General features: G+C 39.4%; 1 protein-coding gene across 5 annotated transcripts in view; it reads left to right on the top strand.

The window, feature by feature from the left end:
* Foxp1 (forkhead box P1) overlaps positions 1–14,997 on the top strand; it is a 153,854-nt gene that overhangs the window by 48,045 nt on the left and 90,812 nt on the right. For 4 of the 5 annotated variants that reach the window (XM_048356153.1, XM_048356152.1, XM_048356150.1 and 1 more), the window contains exons 2-3: positions 9,234–9,371; positions 10,470–10,559. In XM_048356153.1, the coding sequence (XP_048212110.1) occupies positions 9,252–9,371; positions 10,470–10,559 (210 nt within the window). In that variant the 5' untranslated portion in view covers positions 9,234–9,251. The remainder of the gene's footprint in view (positions 1–9,233; positions 9,372–10,469; positions 10,560–14,997) is intronic. The other variant, XM_048356151.1, reaches the window with a different exon arrangement.

Raw genomic sequence — 14,997 nt, 5'->3', positions numbered from 1 at the left:
ACAACCTAAGTGTCAAAAGAAAACAAAATTAGTGGACTTTTGTCTGCAGCCATAGAAACACGGATTAACTCATATTTTTCCAGGGACGGAATGGAAACATTGTGTGTGAGGATATATAGTATATTGTCTTTTCTGAATTTTCATTTGACAGGGATTTTAGAGGCTGTGATCTTAATTAAATCTCAACTAGCTGAAATAATGCATCTAAAGCATTCAGTGTTGCGTAACCTTGCTCACTTGGTAAACCATAAATCATCAGAACGCTTATGATCAGAATGGTTGAATTTTTTTTTTTTGGTTGTTTTGTTTGCAGTTAAATGTACCTTAAAAAACAAAACCCTCGACATTGCTGACTTGCCTTTACACACTGTCAGGAGCTGTCACTTGAAAGATAAACTCTTTTAGACACTGACCAGTTCTACAACTTTTCAGCCAGCCTCCACACAATTGTTAAGATACAGTGAAATTAAAATGTAGATTAATGAAAAGGAATGCAATTCCAGGTTTGTCTTGGCTAATGTGACAGGAATGTTTGAATTGCTGTGTTTCTGAAAGAGTGTTGTGGCCATCTTCTCATCGTATATTAAATTTTGATTAAAATTAGAATTGGCAAAGAAAAAGGTTGGAGAAATTTATTTTAGTTCTGTGGTTTAAACTGTGGTTGAACATCGCCGAGGGGAACCTTGAAACCATGTTCTTAGTAACTGAGCAAATACCCATTCCGATGCACTTCACTAGTTCATTGTGATTTATAATCAAGGGAGGCTACAGCAACAGTTGACCAGAGAAGGTTAAAATAAACAAAAATACATGTACATTGTGGGGTGTTATTTTTTTTGTGGGGGGTGTTACATGTTAATATATGCATCTGATGACAAAGGCAATCATTAAATAGCCTTTTTAACTGTGTAGGTTTTATAAATTCTAGTACTTGTAAATACTGGGTTATTTACTTTTCATGCTTTTTTAAACATGTTTTGAATCTGCTGTTTTTTTTGTTTCTATGTATGCTTTAGGAAAATATCTTCATGTAAAAATTGACAGCCCTGTAGTAGTAGCTTGTTTGTCTTGTGTATATTCTTTGTATATAATATTTCAAGTAAGGCTAGTAATTTTGTTGCTGTTGGTTTGTAGATATCTTGGGGCAAAAGAGTTTAACTTTATGGATACCTGAATGGTTAGATTTGATTATCTTGGCACCAAAATCTAAATTTGTTGCTTGGTAAAGATTTGTTTTGTTTTCTTGGAAGCAGAGTGTTTCTGGATATATGTTTTGGTCATTTCAAGGTACATAGTCCTATCTTCATGAATAGCATTTTATAGAAAAATCTTTTTTTTTTTCTTCTTTCATTTCAAAAAGAAAACTCATCCCTCATAGCTAAATAGCCCTCTGCACTTTGTAGGGACTCTGACAAGAGCTACACACTGGCTTTCTACTTCTGGATGATAGGATTTACCTTTTTTTTCTGAGCCACTCTGTCGACCTGGCAGTTGTTTGAAGACATTAATGTGTACTAAGATGAGTACTGAAGCACATACATTATACCTAATTTTCAAATCGGGTTACTAGCAACCATGTTCTGGTGAGCTCTTTAGAATTCCTTGGTACCAGGTTTTAATTTTTAAGCTTTATCTTGCCCTTAAATCTGAAACATCATTGTTCAAATAACTGAGAACAAGCTAAATCAACAACATCAAAAAGGTCGGCTTCTGTGATTTCTCAAGGGCTTGTTATTTTGTACTTCCCAATTCTATTTGATGTCTTGACAAAACAAGATGACACAGGGGAGAATACATTAAATTTTGATTTTTTTCATCTAACCTGTTACAGTCCTGGCAGCTTAATTTCTTCTACTTTTTTTTTTTTTTTTCCAGAAGGGGTGGCTTTTTGTCCAATTACTCTGTCACACTGCTTCAGGAGGCGGGTCTCTCTCAGTTTCCCCTGCTTGCCTTGATTTTTTTTTTTTTTTAAACTAGGCATTTTGGGACACTTTCTGACCTTTCACATATAGGGAGCTTGTGGTTGGATTTTTCTCTTCATTAAAAATAAATCAATGAATGGTAAAGTTGTGAAAGAGGCAGCCTGTGTTTTCTCATTAGAATCTCATTTGCACCCCTTAGCTTATCTGTGATGTTTAAGGTGAAGGTGTTGCCAGTAGGTATGAGAAACTACACAGCTTAGAATCTTAAGTTAAGAGAGAAAGAAAGAAGAGTAGTTGTACCCCAAGGAAGGCCTTGTAAAACATAGCAACAAATCTAATTTTGGCATATCTGCATGTTTAAATTCATTTTAGAGGTCCACCCCCCACTCTAACAATATGGGAAAAATACTTATTTGCACTTTTTAAGTTTCTGTGCTGGCTAAAGTTTGAGAAAAGAACTATAAATTTCATTCTTAGCCTCAGGAAAAAAAATGGAAGGGAGGAGGCAAAAGATAAACATATTTTCTATCTCACATGTTCTCTTATTTTAAATTGTACATATGTCTCAGATATGATTGCTTGCTGCTTTCATTAATTTTTTAATGGTGCTTCAATCTAAGAGAACTTACTTAGTCAAGACTACTTCTCCTCTAAGAACTAAGGATCTTGAGCTCATGCCCCAGTACCAGCACAAATAAAACACAATAAAAGAATTAAATATCTGTGAGTAGAATCTTTGTTTAAAGTACTTTATTGACTGATTCTCCCCCTTTCTCTATTTGAAGTACTTGAAAGTGATTTTTGTTGTTACTGTTGTTAACACACAAAATGTCATGGCATATTTGATTTATCTACACTAAATTGCTGCCCATCCTGCTTGTGTGAGAGACAGGTTGAAAAAGGAAAGAGGAGACATTTTATCTTGATTTAAGTAACAGTACTTGCCACCCTGAATAGCCCACTAGTTACTGGCTGATTATTTTCCCATATAGTTTGCAGTATTTAGCAGTTGCCGATGGGAGAAGTGATTTAGTTTATGTAAACTTTACATATTTATGCTAATGACACTGATATTTATTAGAGCTCAAACAATTATGCTGGCACTTAGTGGAGTAACTACTTTGCTAGTCATGAGAGGGGAAATGGGAGGGTCCAATCCCTGTGCTGTAAACAAATATGAATTTATCTTACTTTTAAAAAAGCTACAAGACTCAAAGAAGTGAGAGCTTTGGAAGTGATTGCTTATTACGGTTGATAAACTGAAATAACTCCTGATTGGCAGGCAAGTCTTGGCCCTACAATTCTTTGTGAAAGAAAGATAGCCTTTCTTGATAGAATGTAATAAACAAAATGATGAAAAATGAAATGCTAATTGCATTTTAAAGAGATTTTTTTCTAAAATTTTAATAGGTGGTTGTATTGTTACTGAGAGAACAGTTATGCTAATGACTGACTACTTAGGTGATTTTACATTAATATAATAACCATTACTTGCCTTAATGCTTTGCGCAGTATTGTAGCAAAATAGCTAAGTCTTAAAAAGAGTTACACAAAAAGCAGAATTCCATAATGAAACAGAATTATACTTTTCACATGAATAGCATGCTTTTTTTTCCAAGACTGAAATATTATGTCAGAAATGTATTTTCTTTTCTGTATGCTACAGCTACTGTTCATGGTACCTGGTTGGTGTTTTAATTTTTTATTTTTTAAATGCCATGGAGAATAGGTAGAAGCTTCTTAACTTTTTTCTCTGCTGAGATACATCTGTGTTAGCCATTGGTTTATTAACTCTGAGACCTGTCTCCATTTTTGTTTTGTTTTTTTGGTTTTCAGGAGGCCATTGGTTTTATGTTGTGTTCTCTCATGTGAGCTAGCTTCTATATGATCTTACACAGTTTGACATAGTTCCTTTTTTCTTTTCCTCTTCTTTTGTAAGAGGGCATTCTTCTTTGTTTGGTTTTTGTTTTGACATTCTGGAGCGTTCTCATTTAATTTGTTTTGCTCTTGTTCTGTGATTAACTAGGTGGCACTTACCTAACCAGATCAGCTCTCATCCAAACACATCCTGAAAGTACAGAAGGGAGTTTTCTGGGACGTACACATATTGAATGATTAGAGTTTCCAAGTGGTTTCCAAATCATTTCTGGAAATAATATAATGGAGTAAATTCAGTGGGAGATTAATGAAAATAAATCCATGTACACTTATTTTTTCTTCCCGGTTTATTATTTGGACACCTAGCCATTAACAAGGAAATGGTCCTGTGCCAAAAATCTCTCCAGGTTTACACCAGGCACTATTTACTTGTAGCTAACTTGAATGTAAACTAAAGGGAGAGGGGGAAAAAAAATGATAACATGTTTGTTTTTTTTCAGTATTTATATTGTGTCATCTCGCCTCCCACCCAATTCCTTCAATTGTCTCCTGGTTTAGAAAGAAGTATTGTTTCTGGGAGTGCATTTTTTATTTGTTTGTTTGCTTTTCAGATTTTTTTCCCCCCTTCTCTTTACAGCACCTACATTTTCCCCCCATGGACAAGGAGCCAGGGCAGGGGTTGGAATCATTAAGACATTTATTTAATAGTCTTCTAGGCTTTCAGATGATAGAGATTCATTTGAGAGAAAAAGCAAAGTGAATCAGGCAGGTTTCACACCGCACTGTCAGGGCTGCTGGTCACAGCAGGCCTGCACGGGCCCCAGCACAGCTATATTTTTGCCATTCTCGGGAGTCCCTGTGCACCTGGACTTGACCACACCCAGGGGCTGTCAGTCAACAGAGTATCAGGCCCTGCTTTTTTTTTTTTTTTTAAATTCATGATTTCCTCTTGAAACTCCACTAAAGAGTGTTAAATGTATGTGTGTGAGTATGTTTAAATTCAGTTTTGTATGCTACCATTCTTTAAATGTCTGCCAGAAGTTTAATTTGAATTTCTGATCCCTGAAGGCAGCTAGACCGAATCATTCTAGTTCTTCATAAATTACCTTCTATGATTCATTGTTAACTCATAAAACCTACTCATTTCTGTATACTCAAACAGTTAACATAGCTAAAGTATCAGGGATATTGGGATGGGGGGTGATTATATTTAAATTGTCTTACAAAAGGGAAATCCAGAATTAGCCAGAACTTGCAGGTAAGGCATGAACCTTGTGGCTATACAAATGATGAGAAATGAATGTTGTTTTATCTAAGGGAAGGTAAAGTGGGTAAGCCTGGATTGGGAGGGGCAAGAAAAGAAAGAAGGGGAAAAAAAGTTTCGTTTTCACTTAAGTACTCTCAAAGAGGGGCCCATAAATATTAGACCGCTGTAGTTAAAAACTCACAAGACTGTTTTAAATACTATTGATTTAAACCACTGGCTAGATTTTATGAATCAAAGTGTAATTTCTAAGCTTTGGCCATATTTCTCAATGCTCAAGCGCTCTCTCTTGTGTGCCTTTAGCTGCTTTCCAGACATTCAACACAGGATTAAATGATAGTAGTTACAGTGATCAATAGGTTAAGACTGCTACAATCACTCTTGCCGCTAATGACCTCGGTAGTAATGGGTAATAAAGTGTAGGCTGTAATAGCCCTTTTCTGGTCCTGCATGCCCTTTGATTCTCAGTATTAGTAGTGACTAGCTACAGGAGAAAGTTGGACGCTGGGAATTAAGAGAGTGCATATATAGGCTATAATTCTTAACTATTTAAAGCCTTAAACTGTACTGACTTTTTTTTTCTTTTCCACCCCACCATAGTTTCTGGTCCATTGGAATATGTTTGCTAAAGCTTTTCATAACTTCTCCTCCTGACTTGTTGGAGCAGAAACTTAGCGGGGGAGGGGTGCGGGGAGTGCCATTTTATTGCATTTATAAATTCAGCCCCAGCCCGCACTAGAGGCTCAGAGCTAAACTGGTGTGAAAATGTACTTTCAGATAGAGCAAACTTCAGGCCACTAGGATATCGTGGCGCACTTCTGCTTATCCAGAGACTGAGGCTTACTCAAGCTTCTTAGAAGTTCCAGTCCTTCTTTGGGTTGTGCCTAGTGCTTGAAGCATTTTATTACTCACCAGACCTTCTATCGTAATGTCCAAAGGGAAAAAGCAGGCTAGAGTCAGGTTCATTCACCTGTTGGGCGGAGTATCTTTGAACAATGAGCATGTAACAGAGAGGGAGTTGTACTCCATCAGTTGTGAGAGTTTAAAAAGTATCTGTGTAAGTCAGTCTCTTCCCTCGATCCCCATTGGTTTATTGATAGGCAAGGGACAATGGTGTTTCTCATTTAAGAAGATGCATACTATTTACCAGACGTAAAAAAGCTGTCTGTCTGTAGCTCTCCATAGATTTATCTATCATCTATCCATCTACCATTATTACATGTTTATATACTATAGGTAACTTTTTCAATCCATTTGGTTGAGGAACAATTTATATACTATAAAATAATCTTCTAAGGCAGATTGTTGGGAAAGTTTTTGACAATGATATAGCAGATGCCAACCACATTTATTAAAATACCCCGTATTTCCATCACCCCCCCCCCAAAGTTAACATGTACCCCTATCTCACACAGGATTCCCATAGCTGTTTTAAAAATCAGGTCATCATTTTTTAAAAAAAATGCATGGGGATGATTTCTGTACTGGTTTCTGTGAAAACTCTGTAAAGTTAAATGTTCATCCCCAGTTTAAAGTTTACACCACCCTATTCCTGTGTTTTCCTGTTCATCGCCATCAGAAATTTGGCTGGTGAATATTTGTGTTGTACATCATCCAAGAAATGCAGGGGAAAAAGAAGAAACCTTAAACATGGTTCTTTTGTTTGCTTAATCAGAACTCCCTGTATGGTGCTGGGGCAACTCTCAAGGAAAAGTAAACTTCTATTGTGATGGTTTGGCTTCAGCTGTTCAAAAGATAGTGATTGACAAGGCAGTACATACTTAAAAATTCAAAAAAAGTTTCTTCTGTCTCAAGACAAAGTCGACTAATTGGAATTAATTTGTAGATGGTTAGATGTTTTGATAATGTCTTCTTGGCGTTTGCCCTAGACTGAATGCAAGTTCACTGTTCCAATCATTGGTGATATTTCATGCTGTGAATTATCTCTTTAAAAGGATAATTTATCCATTCATATACATCTGTCCCTTTTTGCATATAAAAATATTCAGACATGCCCATCTGTTTTAAATTACAGTGTTTCTGCATCCACACTTAAAAGGCCACTGCAGTAGAATGGATTCATAGATGACCTTCCAGAGTTGGGTTAATGAAATTTTTTTCAAACGCTCTACCTAGTGTTTTCCAAACACTTGAAACTTGCCCATCAACACCCATGCTACAACATCCAGTGGAAAAACATCCGCTGTGCTTGAATCTGACCTTCAGGAACCATTTTTAGTTCATCAAAATTAGTGATGCTGAGAAATCGGGACATCAGTGCATAATGACTGTGAAATTAGGAATGAGAGCTCGCTATGCAAATGACAGGACAAATCATGTGAAAAAGTCAAGATAAACTGCATATTAAGACATTATGTTACATAAAATTAATACTGCAGTTTTCCCTTTTTGCTTACTGTTCCCCTGAAAGATTTTTTTTTAAAATTCTTTTATCTTCTGATCAGCTATTGTCTGCAGGATTTTTTTTTAAAGTGGCTCACAGGAAAAGTGCAAAACATGTTATTACCTTTTATTGTAACACATGAGATGACAGCAGATCCTTTTTAACAAAGTATATCCTTTACTGCTTCTTAGCTTCTTGCTGTCACTTGTTTGATTAGAAACCAAAGAAAAGTAAGATGCTTAAATATTACTCTTAGAAGACGGATGGGTTTTGTCTTTTCTTTCATTGTTTTTTTTTTTTTTTCCTTTCCTTATCTTTTTTTATGGGGGGGTTGATTTTTCGTGAAATAGTGTTCTTGCATTACGGGGACTGACAAAATGGTTCTCATGTAGTCTGCAAATTAAACACAAGTGCAGTGATTATTTTGAATAGCTAAATTACATTCTAGAAAGCTTGCAGAATTCATAGCATTGTCATTAGGTATCCGCTTGAATACAATTTGTGTAACCTTGGCCAAGACAGCCTGTCATTTTAATGTCAGTGTTTTATCTGAACAAGACATCATCCTTTCAGATACACTGTGCAGGTTGCCTGCAAAGATGCCCGTGCAGAAATGTGTTAACAGTTGCAAATATGAAATGCTATCAAGTTCATCACTATAGCTGTTTGTCACTGAAATGTCATGGAAAGCGGCTTTTAATGGTATCGAACGTAGTGTGGAAAGGATTGAGACATCTGGATGCTAGGTGAATAAGGGAGGTCGGAAGGCATCATAGGAGGGGTCTGTGTTCAAGTTTGGGAGGTGCATCTGAGGTTCCGGTCTCTGCCAGACTGAGCGTTCGTGGATTACTCTTAAAAACCAGTGGCCACAGGGAAGTGGGTTGTGTGAGCTCCATCTGCAAAGCGATTTGTTCTTGTTGGCCTTCTTTAAAATGAGATTCAAGTTTGGGTTCACTTCTTATGGCTCATTTTGACCAAAGCGTTGTTCCTAATGAGAAATTGTGGTTGTTGTCTCTAGTCCTGGTAGAATTGATGAAGTCTCCTCCCCTTGCCTGCCCATACAACCCCGATCAGGACTGCATAATTTTCTTCCTTTTCCCCTTTTCTCCTTCCTTACTGCCTGCCTGTCTGCCTGCCTCCCTCCCTCCCTCCTTCCCTCCCTTCCTTCCTTCCTTTATTCTGTATGTGCTGTGCACGTGAGAGTAGAAGAATTGGAACTCAGGGCCTGGGCATTGTCGCTGAGGTTTTACTCAAGGCCAGCACTCTGACTTGAGTCACCACTCTACTTTCAGCTTTTTGGTGATGAATTGGAGATACAAGTCTCATAATCTTTTCTGCCCAGTCTGGCTTCAAACTGTGATCTTCAAATTGCAGCCTCCTGAGTTAATGAAATTTTTTTTCGTTAACTCCTGAGTAGTTAGTTAGAATTACTGGAGTGAGGCACCAATACCTAGCCATTTTTCTTTATTTAATAAATTCCAGGGCTGGGGAGTATAACTCAGTAGTAGTGTGCTTGCCCAACATGGAAAAAAAAAAATCACTGAATCCAATCCCTAGCACAATAGTAACAGTAATCATAATAGGAAAAAACTACATAAGAGATGATACAAGATTCGTGACGGTATCCCCTTAGATGCTTATGTGTTACCTGGGGAAAGGGTCATTTCTTTTAGCAGATGGCAGCCTGCCCTTGACCTTGGGAGGCTCTGTGTTGTGCTCATGATTGCCTGGCTTCCTATTCATCCTTTGCTGATTACTGTTTTAGGTTCCCGTGTCAGTGGCTATGATGACACCTCAAGTTATCACTCCCCAGCAAATGCAGCAGATCCTCCAGCAACAAGTGCTGAGCCCTCAGCAGCTCCAGGTTCTCCTTCAACAGCAGCAGGCCCTCATGCTCCAACAGGTAATGGTCCTCCTCCTCCTCCTCCCGCCCTTCTCCTCCCCTTCCTCCAGTGCCAGTACAGCCCAAGGCTCCAGACTCCATTCACAATTCCCCGCCACCTGGCAGTTGTCCTTCCCATGGAAGAATTAGCACCTGGGCAGGCTGTGTGGGGTAGTGCCCAAACCTAGCCTTGAGTGATCAGCTCTATTGAGTCCCTGAAGGAGAGGAGTCCTTCACAGAAGTGTCTAGGGCCTGGGCCCGCACCGTACCCCGCAGACAGAGATTAGGGCTGTAATTGGACTTGGTGGAAGAAAAAAGATCTTTTAGGCTTACATTGGCTTTACACTCTTTTATTTGGTAAGCCCAGAGGCTTCGAAATGATGTGAATCAAAGCAAAACAAGGAGCACATCGGGAGCAGCTTTAAATATGACAGCTCTTGAAGTCCCCATTTCAACTCGGAAGCTTACACAATTTTATTTTTGTCTTTAACATAAAGAAGCACTTTGGAGTCAGTTAGTTTTGAGGCACAGAGTTGATTTTTTTTTTTTTTTAACTCCCTCTGTCGAGGCTGATGTTGAATTGAACTTCTAGCGGCTGGGAGGGTACTGTGGGGGGGAATCTTAACATTCTAACTTCATGGGCACCTGAACGGCACAGATGACAGAGTTCTGCATGGGGAAGAGTTATGGCATAGGGTGGTAGAGACAGGATTCAAAAGGACTCAAGCTCCCCAAACTGCTGATGGCACACATTGACATGACCAACAGTCCATCTTGCCCTACTCCCGCATCTAGAAAGCTTGTGGTCGAGACTCAAAACAAGGGCACGTCGCTCGCCTTTGTTGTACAAGCAAAGGTCATTGCTTGCTTTCTTTTAATTAGTTTGTGTAGAAAATGGTATGTTTTTCATCAGCTCATTTTTGAGATTAGTTCTCAAACAATAACGCCAAGAATAGTCAGTGTGTGTGGAATTTATTCTCGAGCATCAAACTAAAGGTCAGGCCATGGTAGATAAAAGGATGCTATTTTTCACATCACAGTTTGTATATGGCACCAAAAAAAAGACAGTGGCTTGTCGCTGCCTGGCATTACTTACCGTTTTTCCTCTTTCCTTTGTAGCAGCAGCTTCAAGAGTTTTATAAAAAACAACAAGAACAGTTGCAGCTTCAACTTTTACAACAACAACATGTTGGGAAACAGCCGAAAGAGGTACCGACGACCATCCATATTTTACTTTCAAACCACAGATCCCAGAGGACTATCTCGTGGCTATTAAACTGTCATTCATCTTTTAAATGATTGCACAACGGAGCTGACTCTATCGCTTCTCAGCTTTCAGACCAAGAGTTATTGTCCTGTTTGCACTCAGATTTTTTTTTTCCTTGGGTTCCATTTGCTGGCAGCAACCTATTTGTACCCTATGGCTGCATGTGGACCTGTAAGAGGAGCTAGAGCATTGTGGGTAGTGTGAATTGGGCTTCTTTGGCCAATTGATTTAACCAAGGGCCAGCCTTTAGTTGGGAAGAGTGATGTAAGATTTTCTAGGACACACTTTTTTGTTGTTGTCAGCTCTGAGAGTTTATATGGGTAGTGATGTCCTTTTCCATTAGAAGACTGACTCTGAAATGAGAAAGTTAGAGCACAATCAAACATCCCTGTCTTTAACTTCCTCCAGAAAGGTGTGCATATCATAATTGTACACCCTCAAGTTTGGGGAGACACTGGTTTGGGATATGTGTGATTACTTAGGGGCAAGGCAGTGTGGTCTCATGAGTTCCTGTGTGCTCAGTGCTTTGCAGTGTCTGTAAGTTATTATTTGGGGCTACCCCACCCAGGTAGGAGACAGCGGTAGTCCTCGGGGTCTTGCAGCTCACCTGCCGTACAGTGCATTGTGGGGAAGACTACGTCAGCGAGTTTCACGCATATGCCTTACTATGACATCGTCTCCCCATTCTAGAACTCTCCAGGAATTCAGTATGTCCCCATGGGGTTTTAGAGTGTTCCGGCAGGCTTCGGTGTTCTCCTAGGGATTGCATACTTCATCATTCCTTGAGCAGTGTGCGGTCCCCTTTCATGGCTTTTTCGAAGGCCCTATGCATTTGACCACTGTATTCAATCGCGTGGAGGAAAGGAGTCTTCCGCTCACTCGCCACGTCCCTGCCCCTCACATCCCTATAAATTCAGACGGCGCTAATTTTACACACAGGACTGACCCAGACGGTCTCCCTGGACCGACTCCTCCCTCTACACAAATTGGGTACATTTCCCGTGCTCTGCCAAGTTTTCAGCCTAGAGTCCTGTTTAGCAGGCTGCCTGTAAACCCCCGCCGAGTAGGGGCAGTTTTGGGGTGAAAGGGAGGAGGTGTTTTAATGAAAATGCTGACACAACCTTAAGTACAGTGGCGCGCTACCGGGTGCTGCTATAATAAAAAAGGGAACAGATTAAAAAGTGTCTAAAATGTAAATCTAAAGGACTAACAGTAATTAAAATGGAAATGGCACAGGGAGGGAAGGCATGTAATTGTGAGATATCACTGTGCAGAAGGTTCTCAGCTTTGTTTTGCTGGCTGTTTTTCTAATTCAGCAGGGCTTACTCATCAGTGGCAGTTCAATGCGCGTTAATGACTCTGGGATTGCAGGCATCACTCTGGACAAAGAAATGATTATTGTGCGGTCAAAAGAAGTTCAAAGACAAGAAGGGAATTTCAGTTTTTTTCCTTAGAGATCCACATTCAAGAGCATATAAATTAAGCCAAATGTTAAAAACCACAGTCTGAAAGCTGACTTCAAAGTCACAACTCTCTAATTAATGAACTGCGAGCTTCAGTTTGGACAAGTTGTGGTTTGATGCGCCCATAAATCAACATGACAGGCCTGTTTCGCAGTCTCAGACAGTGCTTGTCATTGAGACACATCAGATGTAAACAGAGCAGAAAAAAGAAGGGATATGAAGGAGGTGCAATTGATCAACAGAATTGGTAAAAACCCCCTTTTGGAGCACATTATGCATGATCACAGGAAATGGTTACAGCCTCAAGAGGTTTCCCCTTCTGCTGTTGCTTTTTTGAATCCGATTTCTAACAGCCTTCAAAAGGGAGAATAAGAATTGCGGAGTTTCTCCCCTGTGGCTTGCAGGCAATAACCCCCTGTTGTTATTTTGTGCTCCTTTCTTTTCAAAGGCATCAAAATTTAGTTTTTTAAAGATCTTTAACTCTATATTTGAAGACAAACAAAAAAGGGCTGCCACTGTCATTCTTATCAGTTACCAGGGGTTGTGTTCTTCCTTTCTCTTGCCACTTCTTATTAACCTCGTATTTGGTCTGTTAGACATAGTTTGGAATGCACGTCTGCACGCTGGGAGAACATGAAAGTTCAGAGGAGCTCCGAGGACCGATAAAGAAATGGGATGGAGAAAGTTGTTCAGCAGAAGGAGGGATACAAAGTTAACTCTTCCAAATTGCTCTTGTCAGGAAGGCCAGCACCAACAGGCTGGTGCTGGCTGGGGGTTGGGGTGCTATGGGGAAGGAAGAGAGACTGTTCTCTCTCTTAGACAAGCGTAGATGACCTAGGAGATGAGTGGCCTTCAGAGAGAGGCAGACTTGTGGACTTTTTAGGGTTGGTAATGCCAGTAGACTAGCAAGACTGGCAATGGCCAACACTGTTACAAAGGAAGAAGGTCCTTTCTTTCCTGAGATGGGAAGGTCCAGTCTCCTGAAATGATCACACAGGCTGGTGATGATCCCTTTGTGCTAAGAGAAAGAGTCACATGGTAGCAGTTTTGTGATGTGGCCTGGTGGTTATTTATGATTTTAACAGGGTTGTTGACAGATGGATAAAGCATATTAATTTAGCGAACCACTGGCCATTAGAGACTCATAATTTTGTATTGTCCAATGTATCTCACTCTCCTTTCCCTATTTCTGGATTACTTCTGTAGTAAAATGCTAGGACCTCTACCCAAACAATATGGCTTGGCTGCCTTTTGGGGGGGGCGGGTAAAGTTGTCTTGAGATGTTTCCTTGAGAAAGTGGCATTCTTTAGCAGAGAGTTGCTCGCTGGCACAATAGGTATCGCCATTCAAGGGACCCCCTCTTTAATACTGATAGAGTGTTGTAGAAAAAGGGAGGCAAAATTCCCTTTAAATCAAGCTGCAGGGGAAGGGGGGGAAAAAAACGATGCTATCCTGTGTGGGTGAGGTGGGCTGAGTTGATTGTTTTAAAAGGGCCGTTTGTCCTGGGCAGTTATGACAGTTTATGTTAGGTAGTAGGGAATAGCCAAAGAAAGGAAAACAGACCGTTTGACTGCAGCTCTAGGGAGGGGATCTGAAACGCACAGTTTATCAGGGTATTTTAGCATTTTAACACTGCCGACTGACCTGTCAGAGACTGTTCAGAGACCTTTTTTGTATGCATTCAATTGTGAGAAGTAAACAAATGGAATCGTATCCTGTGTTTGGTAACTGGGTGGAGAGCACAGTTTGGCAACCAGTGTTGCTTTTAAATTCTTTCTTTGGACAATGGGCCTTGTATACTTTTATATCCTGGCTTTTCAAACGTGGACAGCTTTCATGAGCTTTTCCTAGGGATGGCTACAGAGACAACAGCAAAGGCATCAGTCATTTTATATAAATACACGATTTTTAAACATTTCATTTACAGTAAGACAGGAAATGCCCTCCCCAGCCACCAGCCTCCCCTCCCCCTTATATCCTACTTCCACAAGAACTAATCCCTCCCTTTTTATTGTATCCATGTTTATTATCTTTCCGCCCCACCCCCCATTTTTTAATGTCCTAAGTTAATATCTGTTGAAAGAGTGAAAAAAAAATCACTTGGACATGAATATAACTATCATTGGGTTTTACATTAATGTGATAACATGGGAAGGGGTGAAAACAATTGGATCATTTTCTGCATGCTGTTCTTAAAATGAAAACACGGGCTTTTCATTTAAATTTATTTAAATTTTTGTTGTTCCTGGTATAGAATTTGTTTTTTGGAGTGAAACTCAATTAACTTTCTCAGTGGCGTGGTAGTAAGTCTGAAATTGGTTGCTAATATGGGAATGATGGTTTTTTCTTTTTCTTTTTTTTTTTTTAAACTGTAAAATAAACTACATGGACCCTGAGAGGAAGCCCCCGATCTTCTCTTTCTTTGAACTTTGCATCAGAAGGTCTTGGTACACGTGCCCTTTTATGGATGTATCAGAACAAGGTCATGCGTTAGGTTAAGTGAATGCACTTGTTTGTGAAGTGTAGTTATTAGCCAGAGCGGGCAGACTACTAAAGGGTTGGCTAGTCCTTGATAGTTACCAAATTCTCTTTGACCTTTTGACTAAGATACTCAGAATTAGGAAGAAATCTTGTTGTTTTCTTGAGGATTTTTTTAATTATAATTTTTCTTTTAAATTCCAGTTTGGGAAGGGTTAATTTTCTTCTCTAATTGTTAGCCATGATGTGGCCAGGACCTCCACCTCAGTATGATTCCTAACAGATTAAGGATATTAGATAATTTCCTTCTATTTATTGTACTAGTGCACTGTATTATCTTTCTATCACTCAGATAATTACTGAGGAAATCTACATTAATTTTTTTTTTTTTTTGGCTGGAGCAAGGCCCGCTAAACACAGGAATGATGTATTGATGTTT

This window comes from Perognathus longimembris, chromosome 10 (assembly GCF_023159225.1).
Source record: "Perognathus longimembris pacificus isolate PPM17 chromosome 10, ASM2315922v1, whole genome shotgun sequence".
NCBI classification, from domain to species: domain Eukaryota; kingdom Metazoa; phylum Chordata; class Mammalia; order Rodentia; family Heteromyidae; genus Perognathus; species Perognathus longimembris.
The sequence above is the reverse complement of the archived record's forward strand: the minus strand, read 5'-3'. Positions and strand labels throughout refer to the sequence as shown.